At 43.8% G+C, this 26,070-nt stretch overlaps 1 protein-coding gene across 4 annotated transcripts in view; it reads left to right on the forward strand.

Moving 5' to 3' along the window:
• Window positions 1-26,070, forward strand: part of SLC22A18 (solute carrier family 22 member 18) — a 114,290-nt gene that overhangs the window by 56,957 nt on the left and 31,263 nt on the right. For all 4 annotated transcript variants that reach the window (XR_006291941.1, XM_027825411.2, XM_043550158.1 and 1 more), the window contains 3 exons: window positions 16,685-16,800; window positions 18,939-19,049; window positions 23,035-23,135. Coding sequence is in view for 3 of the 4 variants with exons in the window: in XM_027825411.2 (XP_027681212.2) it covers window positions 16,685-16,800; window positions 18,939-19,049; window positions 23,035-23,135 (328 nt within the window). In the remaining variant the exon portion in view is untranslated. The remainder of the gene's footprint in view (window positions 1-16,684; window positions 16,801-18,938; window positions 19,050-23,034; window positions 23,136-26,070) is intronic.

Below are 26,070 nucleotides of genomic sequence, written 5' to 3' on the forward strand. Positions count from 1 at the left end.
CCCCCTCATTCTTCTCTTCTGCAGACTAAACAATCCCAGTTCCCTCAGCCTCTCCTCATAAGTCATGTGTTCCAGACCCCTAATCATTTTTGTTGCCCTTCGCTGGACTCTCTCCAATTTATCCACGTCCTTCTTGTAGTGTGGGGCCCAAAACTGGACACAGTACTCCAGATGAGGCCTCACCAATGTCGAATAGAGGGGAACGATCACGTCCCTCGATCTGCTCGCTATGCCCCTACTTATACATCCCAAAATGCCATTGGCCTTCTTGGCAACAAGGGCACACTGCTGACTCATATCCAGCTTCTCGTCCACTGTAACCCCTAGGTCCTTTTCCGCAGAACTGCTGCCTAGCCATTCGGTCCCTATTCTGTAGCTGTGCATTGGGTTCTTCCGTCCTAAGTGCAGGACCCAGCACTTATCCTTATTGAACCGCATCAGGTTTCTTTTGGCCCAATCCTCCAATTTGTCTAGGTCCCTCTGTATCCTATCCCTGCCCTCCAGTGTATCTACCACTCCTCCCAGTTTAGTATCATCTGCAAATTTGCTGAGAGTGCAATCCACACCATCCTCCAGATCATTTATGAAGATATTGAACAAAACCGGCCCCAGGACTGACCCCTGGGGCACGCCACTTGACACCGGCTGCCAACTAGACATGGAGCCATTGATCACTACCCGTTGAGCCCGACAATCTAGCCAACTTTCTACCCACCTTATAGTGCATTCATCCAGCCCATACTTCTTTAACTTGCTGACAAGAATACTGTGGGAGACGGTGTCAAAAGCTTTGCTAAAGTCAAGAAACAATACATCCACTGCTTTCTCTTCATCCACAGAATCAGTAATCTCATCATAGAAGGCTATTAGATTAGTCAGGCATGACCTACCCTTGGTGAATCCATGCTGACTGTTCCTGATCACTTTCCTCTCGTGTAAGTGCTTCAGGATTGATTCCTTGAGGACATGCTCCATGATTTTTCCGGGGACTGAGGTGAGGCTGACTGGCCTGTAGTTCCCAGGATCCTCCTTCTTCCCTTTTTTAAAGATTGGCACTACATTAGCGTTTTTCCAGTCATGCAGGACTTCCCCCGTTCGCCACGAGTTTTCAAAGATAATGGCCAATGGCTCTGCAATCACAGCCGCCAATTCCTTTAGCATTCTCGGATGCAACTCGTCCGGCCCCATAGACTTGTGCACGTCCAGCTTTTCTAAATAATCCCTAACCACCTCTTTCTCCACAGAGGGCTGGCCATCTACTCCCCATGTTGTGATGCCCAGCGCAGCAGTCTGGGAGCTGTCCTTGTTAGTGAAGACAGAGGCAAAAAAAGCATTGAGCACATTAGCTTTTTCCACATCCTCTGTCACTAGGTTGCCTCCCTCATTCAGTAAAGGGCCCACACTTTCCTTGGCTTTCTTCTTGTTGCCAACATACCTGAAGAAACCCTTCTTGTTACTCTTGACATCTCTTGCTAGCTGCAGCTGCAGGTGCGATTTGGCCCTCCTGATTTCATTCCTACATGCCCGAGCAATATTTTTATACTCTTCCCTGGTCATATGGCCAACCTTCCACTTCTTGTAAGCTTCTTTTTTATGTTTAAGATCCGCTAGGATTTCACCGTTAAGCCAAGCTGGTCGCCTGCCATATTTACTATTCTTTCGACTCATCGGGATGGTTTGTCCCTGTAACCTCAACAGGGATTCCTTGAAATACAGCCAGCTCTCCTGGACTCCTTTCCCCTTCATGTTAGTCCCCCAGGGGATCCTACCCATCCGCTCCCTGAGGGAGTCGAAGTCTGCTTTCCTGAAGTCCAGGGTCCGTATCCTGCTGCTTACCTTTCTTCCCTGCGTCAGGATCCTGAACTCAACCAACTCATGGTCACTGCCTCCCAGATTCCCGTCCACTTTTGCTTCCCCCACTAATTCTTCCCTGTTTGTGAGCAGCAGATCAAGAAAAGCTCCCCCCCTAGTTGGCTCATCTAGCACTTGCACCAGGAAATTGTCCCCTATGCTTTCCAAAAACTTCCTGGATTGTCTATGCACCGCTGTATTGCTTTCCCAGCAAATATCAGGAAAATTAAAGTCACCCATGAGAACCAGGGCGTGCGATCTAGTAGCTTCTGCGAGTTGCCGGAAGAAAGCCTCATCCACCTCATCCCCCTGGTCCGGTGGCCTATAGCAGACTCCCACACTACATCACTCTTGTTGCTCACACTTCTAAACTTAATCCATAGACACTCAGGTTTTTCTGCAGTTTCGTACCGGAGCTCTGAGCAGTCATACTGCTCCCTTACATACAGTGCTACTCCACCACCTTTTCTGCCCTGCCTGTCCTTCCTGAACAGTTTATAACCATCCATGACAGTACTCCAGTCATGTGAGTTATCCCACCAAGTCTCTGTTATTCCAATCACGTCATAATTCCTTGACATCACCAGGACCTCCAGTTCTCCCTGCTTGTTTCCAAGGCTTTGTGCATTTGTATACAAGCACTTGAGATAACCTGCTGATCGCCCCTCCTTCTCAGTATGAGGCAGGAGCCCGCCCTTCACAGACGAAGTTAATATGCGGCTCCTTGTATAGGCACCAACTCCGGGGATGGAGCTACAGGCTCCAGCTTTCCAATGTGCCGGAGGGTGCTCACTGCTCAACCCCTGGCCCTGACACAGGCCCTGCCCCCACTCCACCCCTTCTCACTCTCTCCCCTGAGCCTGCAGGCCCTCGCTCCTCCCCCTCCCGAGCCTCCTGCACGCCATGAAACAGCTGATCGGGAGGTGCGGGGAGGGAGGAGGAAGGCGCTGATCAGTGGGGCTGCTGGTGGGTGGGAGGTGCTGGGAGTGGGGTGGGGGAGCTGATGCCGGGCTGCTGATATATTACTGTGGCTCTGTGGCAATGTACATTAGTAAATTCTGGCTCCTTCTTGGGCTCAGGTTGGCCACCCCTGGTACAGACATTCAGGCTTCTGCTGGAGCCTGAGTTCTGGGACCCTTGGATATTTACACAGATTTTTTTTTAGTCCCACAGCCCAAGCACCCGCAAGTCTGAGTCAGCTGCGGCTGGTCTTTTATCCCCATGGAGACATATCCAGAGAGACTGAGTGACTTGCCCAAAGTCACACAGGAAGCCTGTGGCAGACTTAGGAATTGAACCCAGATGTTGAGTCCCCCGTTCAGTGTCTTAACCACAAGACCAGCCTGTCTTGGTCCTTGCTTGGTCTCTCTCTCTTCCATACATGGAGGATGAAGCAAGCAGATATAATTGAGAGCAGAGGGAGGTCTTCGGTTAGCCAGCTGGGTAAAATTTCTTAGGGAGGGAAGTTTATTCTTCCGTTTGTTGTAAATGAATTTAAATGTGCAGGTGTTCTTCTGTGCACAGATAAAGAAACGAGCAGAACTGCCTAAGACACACCAGCGGGAAAAGCAGTAATAACACAGGCAAGTGCCAGCTTTGAATTAGCAAAGTATCATTTTCTGAAATGTGGTCTTTTACCAGCGCTGCGTGCATGAAAATAATTGACACTCAAGATTAATGACACTGGATTATGGGCAAAATGTGCAATCCACCCACATCTTATTCAAGTGTAACTGATATGCCTCTTCCTGCAATTAGCAGAGTTCCTCTGAAGAGCCCTGCTTTGGATTCAAGCAGTAAATGGGTTGGCAAAGACACGCTGCTCTCAGCTGCCTTGGGGAATAGCATTCTCCCAGGCATGCCACAAATATTTCATTCATTTGGCAGAAAAGCAGAGGATGTGTTATACTCAGGCTTTTTGCTACAGAAGAAACCAATTATCTCAACCTCTTTTTATTGTTTTGATTTCCTTTCTAGCAAATGCTTATGGAAGGCATGCAGCCTCGCTACCACGCCACCCCTAAGATACTCAGCCATTTATATCAATTCATACAGACTATCCTCCAAGTAGAGAGAGCCTCTGATGAAAGGCCCTATGCGAGTGCCAGTGTATTAATTTAATATCCTGTGCTGAAATATAATGTTCCGTATAGACACTCAGACACAATGGACCCAATCTTGGCCCAGGCTAGGACCTTTTTGTGCTGACAGCACAAAGGACACTTAAAGCTGCCCTTTAAGGATACAGCCCTGTTAATACACCTTAGTTGTGATCTAGTACCCTGTGTTGTTCCATTCCTGCCCCAGTTCTGCCACTCCACTTCAGTTCTAACTTGCAGCATCTAGTGTTTGAATCCTGTCTCTTCCCCTACACACACCACACCAGTGCACTACAGTGCTGATCTGTAACACCCATCCTGTTCCAGGTCTAGGCTTCTTATGAACAGAGGCCGCCAATCTTAGATTTTTAAGACATGGGCAAGGCTCATGTCTACCTGTGTTTGTTCAGTGCCTAGCATAATGGGGCCTTGATCCTGATCTGGGCCTTTGGACGCTACTGTAAAATCAATATTGAATTATAATAGTGTCAGATTGCCTAAGATTATGAACAAATGGCTACTGCAAAATAACCCGGGCCATCTTTCGGTCAAATAAATATCCTGAGTAAGCTAGAATACGGCTGCCACCAGAAATAAAGAATTGTGTAGATATTCACCTGAGGACTGTGAGTAGCTCGTGATATATGGGTGGGTGCTAGATTTCATAAGAGCCAGTCTTGGATGTGATCTAGTTCTTTTCATCGCACATGAAGAGGCTTTTACTCCATTCACTCAAGGTGACAGCCCAAGCCAACAGCTGTTTTCTGGTTTTTTTGTTTTTGTTTTGTTCTTCACATCAGGTGAGGAGGAATTAACAAATCCCATCACTCCCTCCTGCTTTTGATGCCTGGGCCAAGCTATGCATTGTAACTCTGAATTGGAGTTCAAATATAGCGCATGTGGCTGAGAGAGCTAACGGGGACATGTCTATGGAGGAGTTGTGATGAAAAATCAAAGGGACCCTACTCTTGGGCAGCATCTGAAAAGTGGGCTGCAATGATGCAACGTGGGTAAGGCCATTGGAAGGGGGCAGTTAAATGCCCCCTGCCCTTGTGACAGGTCCACCACCACAACTTTATGATGTGAGTTAGAAGGGAGATCCCTTTCTGTAGCAAGCCCCCACCCTCCCTGCAAGGCTCTGCATGGCACTTAATGCTGCTTTAACTAGCATTAATCCCCACTCTGTCTGCATGCCATTCTAACAGGAGCATTTGCTTGGGCGGGGAGGTCAGGAGGAGAACACATGCCATTTTCTAGTCTTGCTTTTGTGTGAAATTCTCCCCCTGGGGACAGCCAAGTCAGAGTGTCAGAATTTCCACTGCATAATCCCACCTAAGGGGGAAATTTGGCCATTAGAGAAGCATGAATAAAAGTGGTGTGAGTGCAACTGGCTGACCTGTACTGACACATTAGCATGAATCTGGCAGCCAGACTGGTTTTCCTCCTGCCCCCACCATCCCTCTGTGGAGAAGATACGTTGTAACAATATATGTACATGATAGTCCCAGACATTGAGTGACATTTTCAAAAACAAAAAGAGGCCATCTGCATTTTTTTTCTACCCTTAACAAAAAATTGGGGCTTTAGGTTCAGGCTTTGGGTGACGCTTTGTGTCAGTTCATTTGTCTGTCACGGGAATCTTAGCTATGGTGGGCTGATCTTTGAGGTTAAAGTTGAGCTACATGGACCAAATTGGCAGAGTAACTAAAATAACATCCTCTTGAATTAAACCTTAGTTTCTCATCCTCCACACATGCTAGTTACTGTAGTTTTCACTGATCATGGAGTCATTAGGCATATGCTTGGTCTTCCATTAATGAAGGGCTGGTCCGTCCCCTCTGTTTTGTAAAGAACATGGACATATTACTTGGAGAATGATGAAATTGTGACATTGTTACAGTGCTTTTTTTTTTCCTCTTCGCTTTTAGCAGCGTGGATTTGTGTTCAGTGAACCTCTTTCACCTACAGCTGTCCCCTCGCTCAAGGCTTAAGTGTTTGAGCAGATAGTTCTGGAACACAATCAAAGGAGTAGTTAAGTCTTCTTAGAGCACTTCAGCGAATTTGGAGCTGTCATGAATGAGAGCTTTATGCAGCATTGTTTTGAAGTAGGAGTGAGTCACTAAAAAACAATTTGTACTTTTTCCACACTCAGCTTTGACTTTATTAAGAAAAAAGGAAAGGGAAAAAAAAATCCATTTTCTGGAGAGACATGCCTTGATCACTGAATCCTGAAACGATAAATGGGAACGGCAACCTTCTACAAAGAAATGAACTATGGCTGTAAAATTTAATTTTGCAGTAATACACAGATTATACACAGCACTTTGCATTCAGAGCCAGGAGCAGCTGTTGGAATGCTAAGCAGAAAGTGACTGAACTTACCTTACTTTACATGGACTCAGACTTCAGTGAGCCACATGCATGCTTTCCTTATTGACATATTTTTGATGTTGAAGCTATTGAAAGGGAAAGACTAAACTTTAGTCTACAATCCATTTGATTCCTTGAGGGATAGCGTACAGTACATCTCCTTCACTGCATCATCCCGGAAACTCGGTGTATTTTAGGATTTACTGTTATCTTAAAATGTTTACAGATGCTGCTGAGGCGTTACATGGAAAGGAATTCAACCATTTTCATACAGCATTGATTGATAATATTTTCTTTTGGGTTTAATTCTTTTACCATGACATTACTCCTTGATCGTAAATACGGTTGTCAGTTCTGTTTTCGAGCTTGTATAAGGACGGGGCTTCCAGATGGAAAACCATTTCCTCCTACCAATGTCGCATTATGAACTGCCCCAGGCTGCAAAACTAGTCATGTAATATAAATGTTTACAGCAGGCTGACTTAGCTTCAGCAGTTTACACAAAATATAAACAGTGTGTCGTACGTGCCTTGTAAAGGCGCTTTCCCCCCGGTTAGTTACTGCATGGCCGCTCAGCATATGCCTTGTACCTCACGCACACCTCTTACCACATGTTGAAATTATTATGAATCAGGCACTGAAGTTTATTAAAAGACGTCATCCCAGGTTGTGATGTAGGATTTCCACCCAGAATCCACGTAGGACACTGCAAAGACAGGATAGGACTTGATGGATCTGGTTTCTAAACACAGAGCACTGCTTCAGATGGAGGAGGAACTGGTGGGGATGTATTCAGACATTTTGGGGGGTCTCCTTCCAGAAGGTTCTCCTTTCCGTCCTCCTCCTCCTCTCGCAGTCGCAGATCACAGCAGAGGAGGGAAAATAGTGCATTCAAGATCAAAATGCCTACCTGTCTCAGGCAAGAAAGACCAGTTCTGTTGCACTATAACCATTGTTTTATGGACTGTTGGCCTTCAAGTCCCCTCACTAAGCATTGTTCCAGTTGAGACCAGCTCAGCGCTGCTCCTATTGGCTCAACCAGGGTGAGGCATCTTTTGAGCTGATCTGGTAGAACTCATCATGCAAATCCCAAGAATCCTCCTGGCTCAAATGTAGACAGTGGTAACATAAGGGGTAAATGTTCAATGGGTCCAGCCACTGGACAGAGATTCCACTGATGGCTGCAGGCCTCCCACCTTCTCCTGAGGAGGTTCATGAAGGAGAGAATAATGTGTCCTCGCTTCCTCACAGGCCCAGCTCCAGTCTTCAAGTCCAGAACACTTCAAACTGGTAGGACAATAGGGGTTGTCATATCTGTCTGAGTTTTTCACAACATGATGTAGCTAAAGTGGAGGGAAAAGGCTTCCCTGACTCAATCACCATTCCTCAAGGAGCTTGCTAAAACAGCCTGTCCCCAAAGCTTCCGATAGGTGACCCACAAAAAGATCAAGGGTGCAGAGACAGGCGCTGAGACTTTCACAGGGTTATTTGCAAATGGCCAGGAGGAATTAAGGCTCCAAAGGCAGCTAGAAACTTCATAAAATTACAGAAAACAGAGGTGGAAAAGACTTACTAGAACATCTAGTCCATCCTCTACTAATATAGGGGTCTTTTCTAGAGCATTTTTACCCTCACAGGGTGAGGGTCTGGTCATAGCCCAACAGAAAAATTATAAAGCATATTCTTAGTCTACAAATAATAGTAATTGCATCTTAGTTACTTACCTAACATGTGTTGTTTAATTCCAGGGGCCAAATTCTCTGCTGGTGTAACTGGGCACAGCTCAGTGGAATTTTGCCCATTTCTGCCAACAGATAATTTGACCCCAGGACTTCAGTCCTGGTATGTTTGCAAAGACTATTTGTCAGTTCAGTCCCATGGGTTTTATGTACAATGCTTCCAGGAATAAGTGCACACACCCAATATGCCTGGGCTGTTGCACACTCTACCTTGTCACCTAGCAGTGTAAATAGTCGGGTATGTCTTGGTAGCCTGGTATTTCCATAATCTGCTTGGCTGCCTCCAGTCTTCACCTACATAACCCACAGAGCAATCATCACAAACTGTTCAAGCACAACGAAATAGCAGTCATTACCCTTGCACTGCTAAAAGAGAATGGAACCTTTAATGGGGGTGAAAACTGTGCCAGCTGGCTGGGGAAGCTGAGAAGGGTGTCAATATTTACTTCCCTAAGTACACAGCAAAATGCCACCCTGTGACCATTTCTCTTCCAAGTCAAAGGCTTGATTGAAACAAAGAACACCCACCAAGTGCCGAATTTACCAGCAAGCGGAAAAATTAATTCTGGAAAAATCTAAGGCTACAGCCAGAATCATAGAATCATAGAATATCAGGCTTGGAAGGGACCCCAGAAGGTCATCTAGTCCAACCCCCTGCTCGAAGCAGGACCAATTCCCAGTTAAATCATCTCAGCCAGGGCTTTGTCAAGCCTGACCTTAAAAACCTCTAAGGAAGGAGATTCTACCACCTCCCTAGGTAACGCATTCCAGTGTTTCACCACCCTCTTAGTGAAAAAGTTTTTCCTAATATCCAATCTAAACCTCCCCCATTGCAACTTGAGACCATTACTCCTCGTTCTGTCATCTGCTACCATTGAGAACAGTCTAGAGCCATCCTCTTTGGAACCCCCTTTCAGGTAGTTGAAAGCAGCTATCAAATCCCCCCTCATTCTTCTCTTCTGCAGACTAAACAATCCCAGCTCCCTCAGCCTCTCCTCATAAATCATGTGCTCTAGACCCCTAATCATTTTTGTTGCCCTTCGCTGGACTCTCTCCAATTTATCCACATCCTTCTTGTAGTGTGGGGCCCAAAACTGGACACAGTACTCCAGATGAGGCCTCACCAGTGTCGAATAGAGGGGAACGATCACGTCCCTCGATCTGCTCGCTATGCCCCTACTTATACATCCCAAAATGCCATTGGCCTTCTTGGCAACAAGGGCACACTGCTGACTCATATCCAGCTTCTCGTCCACTGTCACCCCTAGGTCCTTTTCCGCAGAACTGCTGCCTAGCCATTCGGTCCCTATTCTGTAGCGGTGCATTGGATTCTTCCATCCTAAGTGTAGGACTCTGCACTTATCCTTATTGAACCTCATCAGATTTCTTTTGGCCCAAACCTCCAATTTGTCTAGGTCCTTCTGTATCCTATCCCTCCCCTCCAGCGTATCTACCACTCCTCCCAGTTTAGTATCATCCGCAAATTTGCTGAGAGTGCAATCCACACCATCCTCCAGATCATTTATGAAGATATTGAACAAAACCGGCCCCAGGACCGACCCCTGGGGCACTCCACTTGACACCGGCTGCCAACTAGACATGGAGCCATTGATCACTACCCGTTGAGCCCGACAATCTAGCCAGCTTTCTATCCACCTTATAGTGCATTCATCCAGCCCATACTTCCTTAACTTGCTGACAAGAATACTGTGGGAGACCGTGTCAAAAGCTTTGCTAAAGTCAAGAAACAATACATCCACTGCTTTCCCTTCATCCACAGAACCAGTAATCTCATCATAAAAGGCGATTAGATTAGTCAGGCATGACCTTCCCTTGGTGAATCCATGCTGACTGTTCCTGATCACTTTCCTCTCACGTAAATGCTTCAGGATTGAGTCTTTGAGGACCTGCTCCATGATTTTTCCAGGGACTGAGGTGAGGCTGACTGGCCTGTAGTTCCCAGGATCCTCCTTCTTCCCTTTTTTAAAGATTGGCACTACATTAGCGTTTTTCCAGTCATCCGGGACTTCCCCCGTTCGCCACGAGTTTTCAAAGATAATGGCCAAGGGCTCTGCAATCACAGCCGCCAATTCCTTCAGCACTCTCGGATGCAACTCGTCCGGCCCCATGGACTTGTGCACGTCCAGCTTTTCTAAATAGTCCCTAGCCACCTCTATCTCCACAGAGAGCTGGCCATCTCTTCCCCATTTTGTGATGCCCAGCGCAGCAGTCTGGGAGCTGACCTTGTTAGTGAAAACAGAGGCAAAAAAAGCATTGAGCACATTAGCTTTTTCCACATCCTCTGTCACTAGGTTGCCTCCCTCATTCAGTAAAGGGCCCACACTTTCCTTGGCTTTCTTCTTGTTGCCAACATACCTGAAGAAACCCTTCTTGTTACTCTTGACATCTCTTGCTAGCTGCAGCTCCAGGTGCGATTTGGCCCTCCTGATATCTTTCCTACATGCCCGAGCAATATTTTTATACTCTTCCCTGGTCATACGTCCAACCTTCCACTTTCCCTTCTGTTTTGTTTCTTATTTTCATAGTTCTGAGGAGACCCTGCGTTCTGTGCACAAAGAGAGCTGTCACTCATGTTTATCTTTTTGATCCAGAGGTACCCAAAATGGGCTCTGGATGGTCCATGGAGCGCCGGCATGTCCCATGGTGCTGTTCTCAAATTTATCTCCAGTTGCTAAATTGCAACAAAACACAGCTATAAATACATTATGTTCCTTGTCTTACTTTTCGATTAAACCAGTTGTGGAAGTTGACACAGGGATGTGGTTGGATTGTGAATGGGAAGGGGAGACAGACTGTGAGATCATGGAATGGAAGGGGAGGTGGCCTGGCCGACAATCGCTCTGTTAAAATGAGGTCCAGTTCTGAAAAAGCTTGCTGATCCTTGGTCTAAACTATCTACTGTGTCAGCCCACATATTTACAGGGTGCTCACTGGAATGTTCTCATATAGAAATAACCCGATCCAGCTACATTGAAGTCAGTGGCAAAACGTCAATTGACTTCTGTGAAGCAGGATCAGAACTCTAGAGAATAAGCTCTTTGGAGCTGAAATGTCAACTCTGATTCTGAGGGTACAAAACACTGGTGAAAGGAACTATGCCCAACTTTTTCAGATGTGTGGATTTCGGCACCCTAATAATCCCTATCGAGGCACCTAAATAAGGGGCCTAATTTTTCAGAAGTATGGAGCAGCTGCAGTTCCTAATGAGATCAATAGATTCATAGTACATCAAAAAATTAGCCCACTTATTTAAATGCTTAAATTTAGGCACTTAGGAATTAGGTAACAAGATATTTAAGTCTTTCATCTCTGGGTCACCAGTTTAAAGACCACCCAGATTGGTAAAAACTGTAGGTAGTTATCATCTGATGGCTGTTTTGTGACTTATGTGAAATGAGTTTGTGGATCTCAGCCTGGCTTCTAATGCCCAATCACTACAACTGGCATCACTGTTGTTGGTTTCATTGGAGAAAGCAAGGGTTGAATGGGCTCTGAGACTGCTCTGCTCCTTTCTCCTCTAGAAGTCATCACCAGGTTCCTCTGGGTCAGGGTTATGTTAATGGTGTGGGTAGGGGAAGCTTTCAAAGCTAATGTCTTTCGGTATATCTTATGTTGGAGGTGCCAGTCATGGCTCCGTAGTCAAAGTTGAGTTCATGTTATGTTATGTATGAAGAATGCAGCCTATCCTCCCCAAAATTACAGTGCTTATCAAATGAATTTTCTGAAAATTTAGAAATCTGTTGATTCATTAATTAAAATCAATATAACTACATAAAGAGTTCAATCTCTTGATCTGTCGATCCGCCAGTCTTCATGGGCACTGAATTCACTTCCTCTTTTAAAAAAAAAATCTTACTTTATATAAGAAAAATAATGTGAGATGCATTATAATGCGCTCAAGAAATATGTTAGCTACGGTTATGGAATCCATCCCCTCCACATGAGAAAAAATAATGTAGCTATCAACAAGAATGGTGTATCTTCACCATTTTTTTCAAAAAGGGGCAAAGATACTTGGAAAATTAAAAAATAAAGTGCCAGAAAGAAGTTATAGTTTGAGGGTGATATTTTCAGAGGCTTCTAAGTGACTTAGGTACTTTTGGATAATCTTACTCCTGAGCTTTATATTTTCCTGAATGAGTTTTCAGTTTTTGCTACAGAACTCCGAAATCATTGAGTTTAGCCTTGTACAATTCCACTTACTCGTTTGCTTAAGGCAAGTCACTTTTTGAGAGGTGGGGGGACGCTGGTGTGTAAAATCACTAGGGATTTGCTTTTGTTTGGGGGGGGGCCACCCCATCATTATGGCAAAGAATTGATGGGTAGATTTGGTGCTTGAGTTGGTTTAGTACTTTGTTTACTTGATTTTCAGAGGGAAATCCTCCATTTTTACTGACTGGTACCTGTCTTGAATCTTGTTTGGAACTTGAAAATGGAACACTGGCAAACAAGATCTTATAAAATCTCTTGCTAAAATCTTAACACAGCAAATGTTTGATTTTGTGGTCCGGGAGAACTGGTTGACATAATAAAGTCAGTGTAACTCTCTGCGGTATGTCTGTTTACATGAAGATATTATTTGAGGTTGATATAATTAATAAATACAGAACTAAAAGATTTCTTTTATTTGTGCAGTTGCTATCTACAGTAATGCCTATGTAGAATTTGTTCTTTGATGTTTCAAGGATTCAGATGAATACACTGAGCTGTCCCATTTTTTAATTTTAATAATAACAATGCAAGTTCTCAGAATTATTCAGGCCACACTTTTTTGTCTGTCTAGGAAAAGACCTGAGACTTATACAATTAGTACAGCTCGTTATTCTGTGGGGGAGCTCATGGTTATTGCTGATATCTCATGACATCAGCAATAACTGGGCATTAGGGTGGCTATCTACACCATCATAAAAAGGCATGCTTTGCAAATTACAGCTACTTCATGTTGTTTTGGCTCTTGTGTGCAGAATATTCCAGTTACTATGGATGAGTCTTGCTTCGTACAGTTCATGTGTAAGTCTATGTAGACTATTACAGAACCTGAAAAGTGATCTAGGGTGACAGTCACTCCTGTTCAGAGGGCCAGCGCAATGCCATTGCATCAGTTAAGCTCTGTTTTCCTAGTTTCCAAGGCCAGAAGGGATCATGGTGATCATCTAGTGACACTGACCATCTGTATGACACAGGCCATGGAATTACTGGGTGAAAGTCTTGCATCAAGCCTACATCTTGTGGTTGGGTTAGAGCATATGTTTTAGACATCCAGTTTTGACTTAGACTTCAAATCATGGAGAATCCACCATATCCCTTGGTAAATTGTTGCAGGGGTTAATTACTCTTACTGTTAAAAATTTAGCACCTTCTTTCTAACCTGAATTTATCTAGATTCAGCTTCCAGTCACTTATTATGCCTTTGTCTGATAGATTAAGGAGCTCTCTAGTATCAGAAATCTTCTCCCTATGAAGTTACTGTGACATTATACTCCATATGATTCTATGAAAATATGCTAATGTGTGTGAATATAATGACAGGTTTCAGAGTAGCAGCCGTGTTAGTCTGTATTCGCAAAAAGAGAAGGAGTACTTGTGGCACCTTAGAGACTAACAAATTTATCTGAGCATAAGCTTTCATGAGCTACAGCTCAGTGAAAGCTTATGCTCAAATAAATTTGTTAGTCTCTAAGGTGCCACAAGTACTCCTTTTCTTTTTGCGAATATAATGTAACTGGAATATGCTTCATGCAAAATGCTTCTTGTAAGGAATCATTACAAAGCTTATAATCTACTTAGTGTGTTCATCCTATTTGTATGAATGTATCATTCTCGTATCTGAAACTAGGAATATAAAATATAACTCTGAGGTCCCATTGTAGTTATGCAAAATGTGGGCCATTAATAGTGGTTTAGAATCTTGATGGCTCCCATCAACTAGGACAATTGACTGTAGATGGCTCTGTTTACTTGCAAGCCTTCCTGTGAGTCAGGCCATGAATAATGAAGTCTTGCTGTCTCACAGGACATATGACCATGTCACCTGGTACTGGAATCCATCTTAAACCTGGTGCTTTTCCATTTAGGAGGGATAGGGACGCAAAGAGACAAAAGATTCCCGCCTTGTGCCAAAGGTATATAAGGGGGTGAAACAAAACAAAGGAGGCTGCAGTCATGAGAAATCCCCTAGCTACCACCTGAGCTGAAACAAGGACTGTACCAGGGGAAAGGATTGGGCCCAGACTAGGAAGGAGTCTAGTCTGTGAAAGAAGCTTATTGGAACATCTCTGAGGGTGAGATTTACCTGCATTTAGTTTCCTACTGTATTAGGCTTAGACTTGCATGTTTTATTTTATTTTGCTTGGTAATTTCCTTTGTTCTGTCTGTTATTACTTGGAACCACTTAAATCCTACTTTTTATACTTAATAAAAGCACTTTTTGCTTATTAAGTAATTAAGAGCAAGTAATTAATACCTGGGGGAACAAACAGCTGTGCATATCTCTCTATCAGTGTTATAGAGGGTAGACAATTTATGCGTTTACCCTGTATAAGCTTTATACAGAGTAAAATAGATTTATTTAGGGTTTGGACCCCATTGGGAACTGGGTATCTGGGTGCTAGAGATAGGAGCACTTTCTAAGCCGTTTTCTGTTAAGTCTACAGCTTTTGGGGGACGTGATTCAGACCTGGGTCTATGTTTGTAGCAGGCTAGCGTGTCTGGCTCAACAAGGCAGGGTACTGAAGTCCCAAGCTGCCAGGGAAAACAGGCTCAAGGTAGTCTCAGCACATCAGGTGGCAGTCCCAAGGGGGTTTCTGTGACCCAACCCGTCACAGTTACTTAAAGATCAATCTCAAGTCATCTCTTCACCTTCTCTTCTGAGAGCTTAAGTGGTGCTGAAGCAAGTATTGTTGACTTCAAAATGATAATAAGCAACACTGTCCTTCCCCAGCCACAGAAAGCTGTCTAAAGTGTTTCTCAAGTGCGGCCATGGCGGCTGGGTGTGGCCACTAGGGCCTTTTCTTGTGGCCACAGTCTCCTGGCCGATGATTGGGGGTGGGAGGCAAAGCAACAGCCCCTCCCCTGGGGCTGCCAGTAGTGGTTGTCCCCCCATGGAGATACAAAAGCTGGAGGAGCATGCAGCCACTGAGTTTCCCACCTTCTCGGAAGCAGTGAGGTCAGGCTTCAGCTCTGGAGTGGCGGGTGGCAAGCTCCAGCCAGGGGGCTTCAGGCTCCATTCCCCAGCTGTGTGGTGGTGGGCTCTGGCCCTGAGCTCACCACCTCCCACCATCACCCTTGGCCCCCACTGCCTGCCCCAGTGCCCCATCACCCCTGGCCCCCACTGCCTGCATACAGACCTCTCCATTTAGGACTTAATTTGTCCCCAGGCTTGCCGGGAGTGAGTAAATCTGCTGTGAAAAGTGATATTAATGTACAAACTTAGTAGCTAGCAAGTCTTAAAAAAAAAAAAAGCACCAAAAAAGCAAAAGAAACAAGAAAAAAGTCAAGAACATGCAAAGCACCTGATTTGTGTTTCTATTCTGTTTATGTCCAGTAAAGAATAGAGACAACTGTACATTATTTTTGAGTCTGCAAAAATCTCTACATGCAATTCCAATGATACATATGTATATGTGCATATTTATTTGTTTTGCCAAAAGTTAATTAAATATTTTAGGGGAAAATGTCAGAGTGGCCTCCAGCAAAAGTTGGTAGCCACACTCTGAGGCCACCAAAAAATTTGTTGTGAGAACCGCTGGGGAGCAGTCCCTGATCTGTTAACAACATCCCACATCCCAGCAATATATGGGCAGATCCAAAATAACAATAACTTGGGCCATTGGTGGTTGAGTGGAAAATAGTTTTGCTTTATTTCACTCACTGGGAGACTTTTAGTTGTGGGCATCTTAAGAGATGAGATAGGGTACCAATCAAAGGTGGTAGTCTATACCTGTTTCTGGACAGTGAGTGACAAAGTGGTTACCCTAAGATAAATAGATAAATTGGTTTCTTTAAAATGATGTTTGTCATCTTACATGGATCCTATCTTGTGGTTTTGCATATCTAGTGTCCTAGCTTCGGTGTACTCGTTGGACTAGATTCTGCCACCATTACTCTTGTTGAGTAGGATCTTCCTCCTGGAGGATTCCCACTGAAATCAGGTGGGCTTCTTGCAGAATAAGGCGCTACTCAATGTTAATAAAGGTGACAGAATTTGGCCCACTGTGGGATTGGATTGATCATAATTAACAATTCCGTTGTTTCATTTGAGGATCTCTAAGCAGCTTTGCCAAGAAAGCAATTTTTTCTGAGCGTTACAAATTAAAAAAGCACTGTGTTAATGCCAATTATTAATACTTTACTGTAACATGGTTTACACTAAAATCCATCTTTGAAGGAATTACATGGTCAGATCATGAGCATTCAAATAAGGCCTCAATCCCAAAAACACTTAAGCACATGCATAGCCTTACTCAACATGACTTCATTGGGACTATTACTGTTATTCGTATGAGTAAAGTTAGGCACATGCCTAAGTGCTTGTAGGATCACAGTGTTAGTCCTGTGTAATTCAGTCCATAGTATGTATATCTTAATTGCTCTTTCTGTTCACAGCATGTACTTTCCGTCGTATCTTGCGGTAGTGGCAAGTCTCATAAGTGCAGTGATAGTAATGACCTGTATCCCTGCTCACACCAAACCAAAGTTGAAGGAACAAGCTACGCAGCAGCGTGAGTGTTTACCTTTTCTGGCAACTTTTCAGCGCTATAGGAGTGTAGCTCGGCAGTTTTAAATGCTAAGTGCTTATCCCTCACCCTCATCTGAGAAGACGTGGCCATGGTGCCAAGCATGTATCAAATGAGAAGGGTTTTCTTGGCGATGACGATGAAACCATCGAACTGGTGTTCACTTGGGACCCATTCACTGCTTGAACGCAGATTTCCAGAGGCCTAAGCTTGTGCCATTATCATCTGCTGTGCAACTTGGCTGCTCAAACAGTTCAGTGGCATGTCCCCCCTCCGCGTAGGAGCTGGAGGGGGGACATGCCACTGCTTCCAGGAGTTGCTTGAGGTAAGCGCCTCCCAGAGCCTGCACCACTGAGCCCCTCCCACGCCCCAAACTCCTGCCTCAGCCTTGATCCCCCTCCCACCCTCCAAGCCCCTCGGTCCCAGCCCAGAGCACCCTCCTGCACCCCAGAGCCTGCACCCCCAGCCGGAGCCCTCACACCGCCCTCCACACCCATGCCCCAATCTCCTGTCCCAGCCCGGAGCCCTCTCCCAGACTCCAAACCCCTCAGGCCTAGCCTGGAGCACCCTCCTACACCCCAAACACCTCATCCCCAGTCTCACCCCAGAGCCCTCACCACCAGCTGGAGCCCTCAGCCCCCCTCCCACACTCCAACCCCCTCCCCCACCCTGAACACCTCATTTCTGGCCCAACCCCAGAGCCCACATCCACAACCAGAGCCCTCACCCCCTCCTGCACCCTAACCCTAATTTCATGAACATTCATGGGCCGCCATACAATTTTCATACCCAGATGTGGCCCTCAGGCCAAAAATTTTGCCTACCCCTGTTTTAAAGAGTCCTTTGAAGCTCATAACACTTCTTAGGGTTTACAGAATTCATGTTTCCCCCCTAGAGATATGGCATACAATCCCACAATTATACATAAACATTTCACTCGTGACTGCAACGAACTTCTAAGATACTTAAACGTAATTCAATAAGGTTTCACTTAATCCAGTAAGGTTTGTCCAGGATATTGCAGGAAATTGTCATAGCTGTAACAGCTGCAACCCAGTTTGTTTACAGAAGTGCTCAATTCTCCACTGACATACACCCAGCCTCTACTACCCCGTTAAACTTTTCTCTACTTAATGCCCAGTCCTATGCATTCACTAGTCCGCTGTGCCAAATCACAGAAACTCTCTTCAGAGGATTTTTTTTAAAACCCACTAATGCAAAAACAATCATTTCAACCATATGGATTACATTCCAGTAAACTCTTCAGATAACACGAAGGCCACAAAACCAAGAATATTTACAGCGCAGCCTGAAGCTCCATCCTGAGCACCGATTCCCCACTGTACATAGGTGACTCTAGCAAGGGGATTATTGTGCATAAAAGGCCCAGTGTGCAAGACCTCCACACTCGCAACTCCCCTTGGCTGGAATGGGAGTTCTGTGCATGGTGGATTGTAGAGTGGACAACATCTTGGCCAGTAGTGTCAAGGGTGGAGTTTCAGTTGCTATAAATCAGTGACTTTGATGGCTTAAGGCTGATTTTATACGAGCTGAGGATCTGGCCTGGGTTATCTTTTCTTTAAAGGTGTCAGACCTTGTCATTTATTTCTGTGTGGTATTTTATGGTGCACCGTCTTTCAGACTTTGGTTCTATGTGCAGTCTTCACATACATTTTCCAAGTTGTACCAGTTGTGATACAATTTGGAAAATCTGTGTGAAGCTAAAATAAAAAAAGATTTGGGACAGGTGAGAAGGTGGAAATGTCATGAGAATGTCCCACCATGTGACCAATTATAAGGGCTGGAGGGAAAGGGCTATAAGTTTTTGAATCATATGCAGCATTGTCCTCTCCAATCAGCTCTGCCTGTCACTGACCCACACTGCAGATGTCTGTTGGATATTCTGCTTTTGCCCTGCACACCAACGTCGCCCTGATGCTAGTGGGGTTCCATGCACATAGAACCAAACCCAAACAGGCAATGGAGAACCATGATGCAGAGAAGAAGGAAGAAATTTTCCCTGTAGAGAGTTAGTTGTGAGTGTAATAAGATAATGTATCGTTTCTTGTTTCCTGCTTCTTGTCCTTGTAAATAGACTATTATTCTGTCTGTCATTTTCATAGGCACATCGCAGTCCAGCAGTGTGTTTAGTCTCAAGGAAATCCTACGCCTGCTGAAGCTTCCGGGAGTAAAGGAAGTGTTCTTAATCAAGGTCCTTTCCGGACTCCCTACAGGTAATTCTCTGTGATCATCGCAGTATTTAAAATGACAAGTATAAAGCCAGTAGATTTGCTTTTCATGTGTATCTGAAAGCCCTTTATATTTGGTCATTGATGAAGGAGAAAGGAAGCAGGACTATTTTTTTCCTGCTGGAGCTATTCCATATTCAGCATTGCATATTCCAACACAGGCCACTCACAGTTATATAGGGTCCAAATCTGAAGTTGAATTTATAACAAATTTCCTGCCACGGGTTTTCTGTGTGACCTTGGGCAAATCATGTATTATCTCTACCTCAGTTCCCCATCTGTAAAATGGGGATAAGGAAACTTTCTCTCTCCCATCCTTTGTTTGTCTTGTCTATTTAGTCTGTAAGTTCTTCAGCTCAGAGACTGGGCTAGACTGTTTGTGCAGCACCTAGCACAATGCGACTCTGATCTCAGTTGTGGCCTCTAGACATTGCTGCAATACAAATAAAATAATAAGAAAATAAAGATACATTTTCAACAATGAGAAGAGAGATTGCTGGACCAGCAGAATTCATTCATGACTGGCTGCATTCATTTATACATACGTATAGGGGAACTGACAGCTCTTATGACTTCCCCTACTATTGACTGTGCTGTTTATTAATGTATATTCCCCCTCCTCACTGAATGGTACAACCCTTTCTCCTCCCATATGTTGTGTCAGGAAGCTGCTGTGCAAGTACAAAGAATCTGCTCACCCTACTACTTGAGACGTAAGGAGAGGGTCAGAATCTAATGCAGTGGTCACAGTCTTTTGAAGGGGACAGACCCGGAACTCAGGAAGTGATGAACTGAATAATCTGGTGTGCCTTTTTCACTTGGAGACTCTTGAGGGTTCTTTTTGCTAAGTGTGCAAATGATCAGTACCATCCCTCTGGACCATGCAATTTCAAGGCTTCACTTTTGTGTGCCTAAAGACATTGGGAAAGTGCCAATTTATAAACACAGGAACTGTGTTAGGTGGATGTGTACACAACTTTTGCAAACTCTCAAAAAAGGAGGCGGCCCTTTTAAAAATGATTCTTGATGTCTAAGTAACATTAAACTTAACTTGCATATCAAAGCAGAATTACTAGGAGTGGCTGAAAGACAGAGATGGCATTTCAGCCTGTCTGGGCTTGATAAAATGTTTTTACTATTCCCTGGAAAGTGTCCTGGTAACGTAAGAAACAAGACTCACTGTCTTCTACAGGTATCTGTGAAGGATTTCTAAGTAAGGGGTTTCTGCATTTCTCTTTTTGCATGCACTTGGCATTGACTGGAGATGCTGAGTTCTGTGCAACCTAACACCCCTGTCCAAAGAAAACCCACTGGAGAAAAGAACGGTATGCAAGTAAGGCCAAAGGAAAAATGCAATTCCCTTAACTCTTCCAAAAATATTACTTGCCTTTAACTACACTCGCCTAATGGAAAATTCATAGAATTAATCTGTTTTACAAAACAGGCAGGATTGTAAAGTGATATTTTTAAGGGGATTCCTAATTTCAAGGTGTTGGCTCATGGTATTATTTTTAACTTTTAAAATGTCACTGTGTAACCCTGAGGCTATAATTCTGTACAATCTGCAACATAATGGCTCATATGTACCACATTTAGCAGCTTTCTTCCAAAAGAATCCCAAGATGCACTTTATATCTCGGTATTAGTCACCCACTGCCAAAATGCATCATCCCATAGGGTGGAACAAGCAGCAGTGTACCATATTTACAGGGGAAAACAAAGAATAACAATACTATTCAAAAACTAAATGGGAAATGTTAGGTAGGCAAAATATAATTAATTAAGATGGGATTTGGACAGGACACAGTGGCTAATATTCTAACACTTAAAAAAAATATCGTGGAAACTTTTAACAATCCTGAGTGGCCAGGGTCTCATCTTATGTTTCATCGGAAAAACTGTCCCTCCAGAAGCACAGTGCCACACTGGGAAAGTAGCTGGTTGACACAGAAGAGCTCTACCTATTAAATCTCTAACAACACGTGACTTCACTTTTCAGGTCTCGCATCAAGTTACTGACCAGGTGATTACAGCCTGAGGCGATTTGGCTGTTGTCCACTTATTCACACCTCACTGCTTGAGGCTAAACTCTCATTTACCTTCATCTCACTTCTGCAACCATATAATTATATTAGTTAATTCATCTAAATTACAGACCTGCTTCTATTTACATTGTAAACAAGTTTCTAATGTATATAGAGGCAAGTTGGCAGTGGTTACTCACTAAAATTAACTTGTGTGGGATAATAAGTACCTTCCTAAGTAAGGTAAATTTAAGGCAGGGTGGTGATGGACAGATAGGCTGATATAGTTTGGGTACCTCTAATAGTGGGACTATCTGCCAGTCTAAGAACAAGGTGGGGTATTTTACTACATGACCGTGCTTCATTCTCAACTTAAGCGGGGGGTGGGGGGTAGGGGGAAGGAGGGAATGCCCCATTAAAATGGAGTATGTAAAAGAGAGAGAAAGCAAAACAGATCAAGGGTAAAATGTTCAAAAGTGTCTTAGGGTCCAGATTTTCAAAGATATTTTGGTGCCTAAGCATGCAGATAGGCTCCAGTAGGATTTTGCAAAGCACCTGGGCACCTAACTCCCATTGAAATCAAAGGGACTACAGCACTTATTGAAAATCCCACTGTTTGCCTATCTGCAGGTTTAGGCGCCTAAATACCTTTGAAAATTTAGCTCTAGGTCATTACATCCAGATTTTCAAAGCACTTCAGCTCCCATGTAGGCACCTAAATAAAGGTCAGTTTTTTAAGTTTTAAAAAATGTCTTCTGGAAGTCTGGCCCTGACTGTAGTGCTCAGCTCCGCTGAAAATTCTGGCCATAGTGAACACACCTCTCTCCCCACCCTTAATGCTAGCCAATAGCTGTTAAATATACTGTCTAGCTTTACATCGCAAGCAGTGCAAGGTGGACAGTGGATGGAACTTCAGCAGCCATCTTAGTTCTGTTGGTCAGCCAAAACAGCACTGGAAAAGTTATGAACTGATGTGGTCAATAGGCCAGATGTTCATTTGGAGTGAATTGGTGTAGTTCCACTGATTTACACCCACTGAGGAACTGGTCTAATACGAGTGACCGTATGCTCTGTACAAAATAGCCTTTAGTTGACATCTCCTTTTTGTGGACTTCCATTGAAAAATATATTTCCCTGTCCAAATGCCTCTAAAGCTACAAGTGAAAATAATCTAGTTGTATGCTTGTAACAGGTGGACAAAATGAACCCCTGTGAGTATACAGCATTATAGACAGATAATTATAATCCTTCTCAGCGTCACAGGAAATGTGGGCAAAATCCTTCTGCTGTAGCTGGGTTAGTGAGTTGTTGGTCAGCGGTCTGTATGGGTGGGGGTGTGTGTGTGTGTGTGTGTGTGTGTGTGTAAAATACAGTAAATGAAAAGCAGGCCCACTGTGGCCTGAGGCCATCCATGCTTCTTTGACTGCCTCTCTGTGCTGACAACATTAGAGATGCATGAGAGACATAAACTCCCCTTGCCAATTAAGTCATTCGCCCTGTGCACAGTGAAACCAGTGTATTTAATCTCCTGTCCCTAGACTGTTTCTGGGACGCCAAATCCAATGGTGAAAATCAGAAGTTTGGCAAAAGGAATAAGGAATTATCCCCTGGTTACAATCTTGCCTGAACAAAAAATGTTTTTCTTGTGCTATCCTAAAGGTTAGCATGTCTGGCCTAATAAAACCATGCGAACTGCTTCCACTAATCAGCATGGTTGTATCTAACTTCCTCAGTGTTATATTTTTAAAGGTAATAGTTGAAATGGTTAAAGATTTTTTTTTAAAAACCCCAAGTATATTTGTCTGCTTGTCTGCATTCAGCGTTAATGCAGAGTAACTCCACTGTCTTTACATCAATGGTGACTAAGCAGGGTCTGGCCCTTTACTTGCCCTGTAAATATATTCCGAAACCCCTTAAAGATATTTTCTTTTTAATACACTCTGTAGGTTTGTTCCTGATTATGTTTTCCATCATCTCTATGAATTTCTTTGGGCTGGAGGCAGCACAGACTGGATATCTGATGTCATATTTTGGTGTCCTTCAAATGGTGAGTGGACGTGACAATATAATCAGACCTGCTGTATCTGTCATGTAGCAGCCAAGTGCTCTCAGGAGAACCTCTAGTTTTTAGCTAGATTCAATTAGCGCATACGGGCAGGTCTACGCTATCACTTATGTTGATATAACGTATGTCACTCAGGGGTATGGAAAAAGACACCCCCTCTGAGCAACGCCAGTTACAGCGACCTAAGCGCTGTCCACACTGGTGCTATGTTGGCAGGAGATGCTTTCCTGCCAACATAGCATCCACCTCTAGTGGACGTGGAGTAATGATGCTGACGGGAGAGTGCTCTCCCATCGGCATAGAGCATCATTGGTGCAGCTGCGATGATATAGCGCTTCTAGTGTAAGCTAGCCCGAAGACACACAGCCCATAGCAGGCAAGACTTTGCCAAGACCTGCAAAAGCTCCAGGAAACTGACCGACCAAGTGCGCTGAAGAAAGTCCCACCTGCTTCCTAGCTAGTATCTAATCATGCACTTCATCACCTTTTCTGTTGCAGTACATTCAGATTGCTTCAGGCAGAGGATTACCATTAAAACCATTTTGGGTAATACTTGTGAAATGTAATTCTCGGCTGTGGAGGGCACTGACTAGATCATTTGTCTGGAACCTAGAAAATAATTATAAATAAGCATTTCTTCCACACTTTCCGATAGTTGTCGAGAATGGAGTGTCTCTGGAAAATATTCTTCCACTTGACGACTTTTGTCATTGAGTTTTAGGCCATAGTGTTGAACTGACATATTGTCCTACAGCAAAAGTGTAGCTCTTGCTCTAAACTCAATGGGCCACACCCTTAGCTTGTATAAATTGGCGGAGCTCCATTTACTTCAGCAGAGCTCTGCCAGCTTACGCCAGTGGATGATCTGACCCAGTATTTTTATAGGGGCCTTGAATACTGAGAGAGGAACCCTATCTACTCTGTGGAAATGAGCATGACTGACTAGTGCATTACAAACCCTGTAATGAGGGAGAACTTGTCAAGGGAATACAGCCAGTAGGAGATGGGAGTGAAAAAGTGGGAAAATTCAGCTATGCTAGTTGGTAAAGGGGAGAAAATCAAATGGTACTGTACTGTACCAAAGTTTTCTCAGAAAAGAGGAAGAGACTTAAGCAACTGCAGAAATATCAAGAGTTAGTTTATAGGTAAAAATGAGAGTTAAGTTCTACCCTAAATTATCATCTTGGGGTTAAAGCATTGAACTGGGGCTTAGGAAATCAGAGTTCAATTCCTGGCTCTGCCACACCGTTCGTGTGAGACTTTGGAGAAGTAACTTAATTGCTCTGTGCCTCAGTTTCCCTATCTGTAAAATGGTGGTAGTGTAAAATAGCCATGATAGTTCTTTTGTCTATTTAGATTGCAAGTCCTTTGGCAGCGAGGACTGTCTATCACTGTGTGTCTACAAGGTCCTTATGATAATTGGGCTTCAGTCTTGGTTGGGGTCTTTAGGTGCCACTCTATTTCTAATCCTGATAATAATTGGATTTTTATGCTAACCAAGGATCTGGTCCTGCAAATAATTACTGCTGGCTATAGTGCTTAATAATCAGGCATAGTCCCACCAAAGCCAATAAGACCATGTCTATTAGTAAACTCTATACCCAATAAGTATTTGCAGACGTTAATTTTTTTAACTGAAATTATGTTTAATCAGCCTTTTTGGTAATTATTTTCCCATCCATGAAATGGAACTATGCTGCTTCATTGAATGTATCCTTGAATGCATAATTCTGTACATCACAAATACCATGGGGTTTGTGGGCTGCAGTGAGACTTCATTTTTTTGCGATGTCCCATTGTGGGATATTGGCATTGAGCCAAAAGCACAGGGAAAATTCTCTAGGGAAGCAAGAAAATAATGTTAAAACTGATTCCTGTGCTTTTCCAACCCCACCCCTCCACCATCCTGATTAGTAAAAGAATCCTGTTCATAAATCTAGGAACAACTCACATTTTATTTTTTTACTTTGTAGCTCACTTTTACAAGTTTTAGATAAGCGGGACCAAATCTTAAGCTGATGTAAACCTGTGTAGCTCTACCACCTGAGAATCTGGCCTAAAATATGCTGATATTTAGCAAGAATTGTGTTTTCTCTTCAGATCAGGTCTTTAAATAAACCAGTCCAAAGGTATCGGATGTAGACAGTGGCCATAATGGAGTTAATTTTTTAATTACTTTCTACTGAGTTTATTGCAGGTGTGCTGTCTGTCCAGCAGAGCCCTTTTGTTTGTGTACCTGCACCTTTCTTTAGATTGGCATTTCAGATATATTTGTTTCTGTGGTATAATGTTGGTTGATACTGTAGGCATATGTGTGTGATTAAGGTGCAAGTGAATTCCACCTCTCTAAATGAATGAATGCTGATGAATAACTGCTGAATGGACTCCCTACTTCACTGAGTAAATTAAAGCCTTATTCATAACAAATGTAATGTACTTTTCAGTAAACCACATCGGTTTGATCCTCAGCTACAGATTAGATTTCTCATTTCCTTATTTTGCTCTCTATAAAATGTCTGTCTAACTTGCTTTGAGGAGCTCTGCAGATTAAAGATGATGCAGGAGACTCCCTTTTATCCATATGTAGGATCTATGGACCTGTGCTTTGTTCATTTTCAAGGGATAGAGTAGAAAGGTAGATGCTGATATCACAGAAATGAATGGCGGGGGGGACGGAAATCAAGCAGTGTTTACTTTAAATCTCGCTGTGTATATTCAAAACAAAATGGTTTAGTTATAAGGAAAGCCAAACACACACCCTCATTGTGTCTCAGAAACAATAAAGCAGCTGGTTTACTGGGAAGAGAACAGCATTTGTGGTTTGCTGTGTTCTTAGCACACATTCCACACACGCAGGGGCAAGAGAAGGGTGCAGATTTGCGGGAGGGAAGCAAGTGATGGTATGGCCCTTATCCAC

Source organism: Chelonia mydas, chromosome 6, assembly GCF_015237465.2.
Source record: "Chelonia mydas isolate rCheMyd1 chromosome 6, rCheMyd1.pri.v2, whole genome shotgun sequence".
NCBI classification, from domain to species: domain Eukaryota; kingdom Metazoa; phylum Chordata; order Testudines; family Cheloniidae; genus Chelonia; species Chelonia mydas.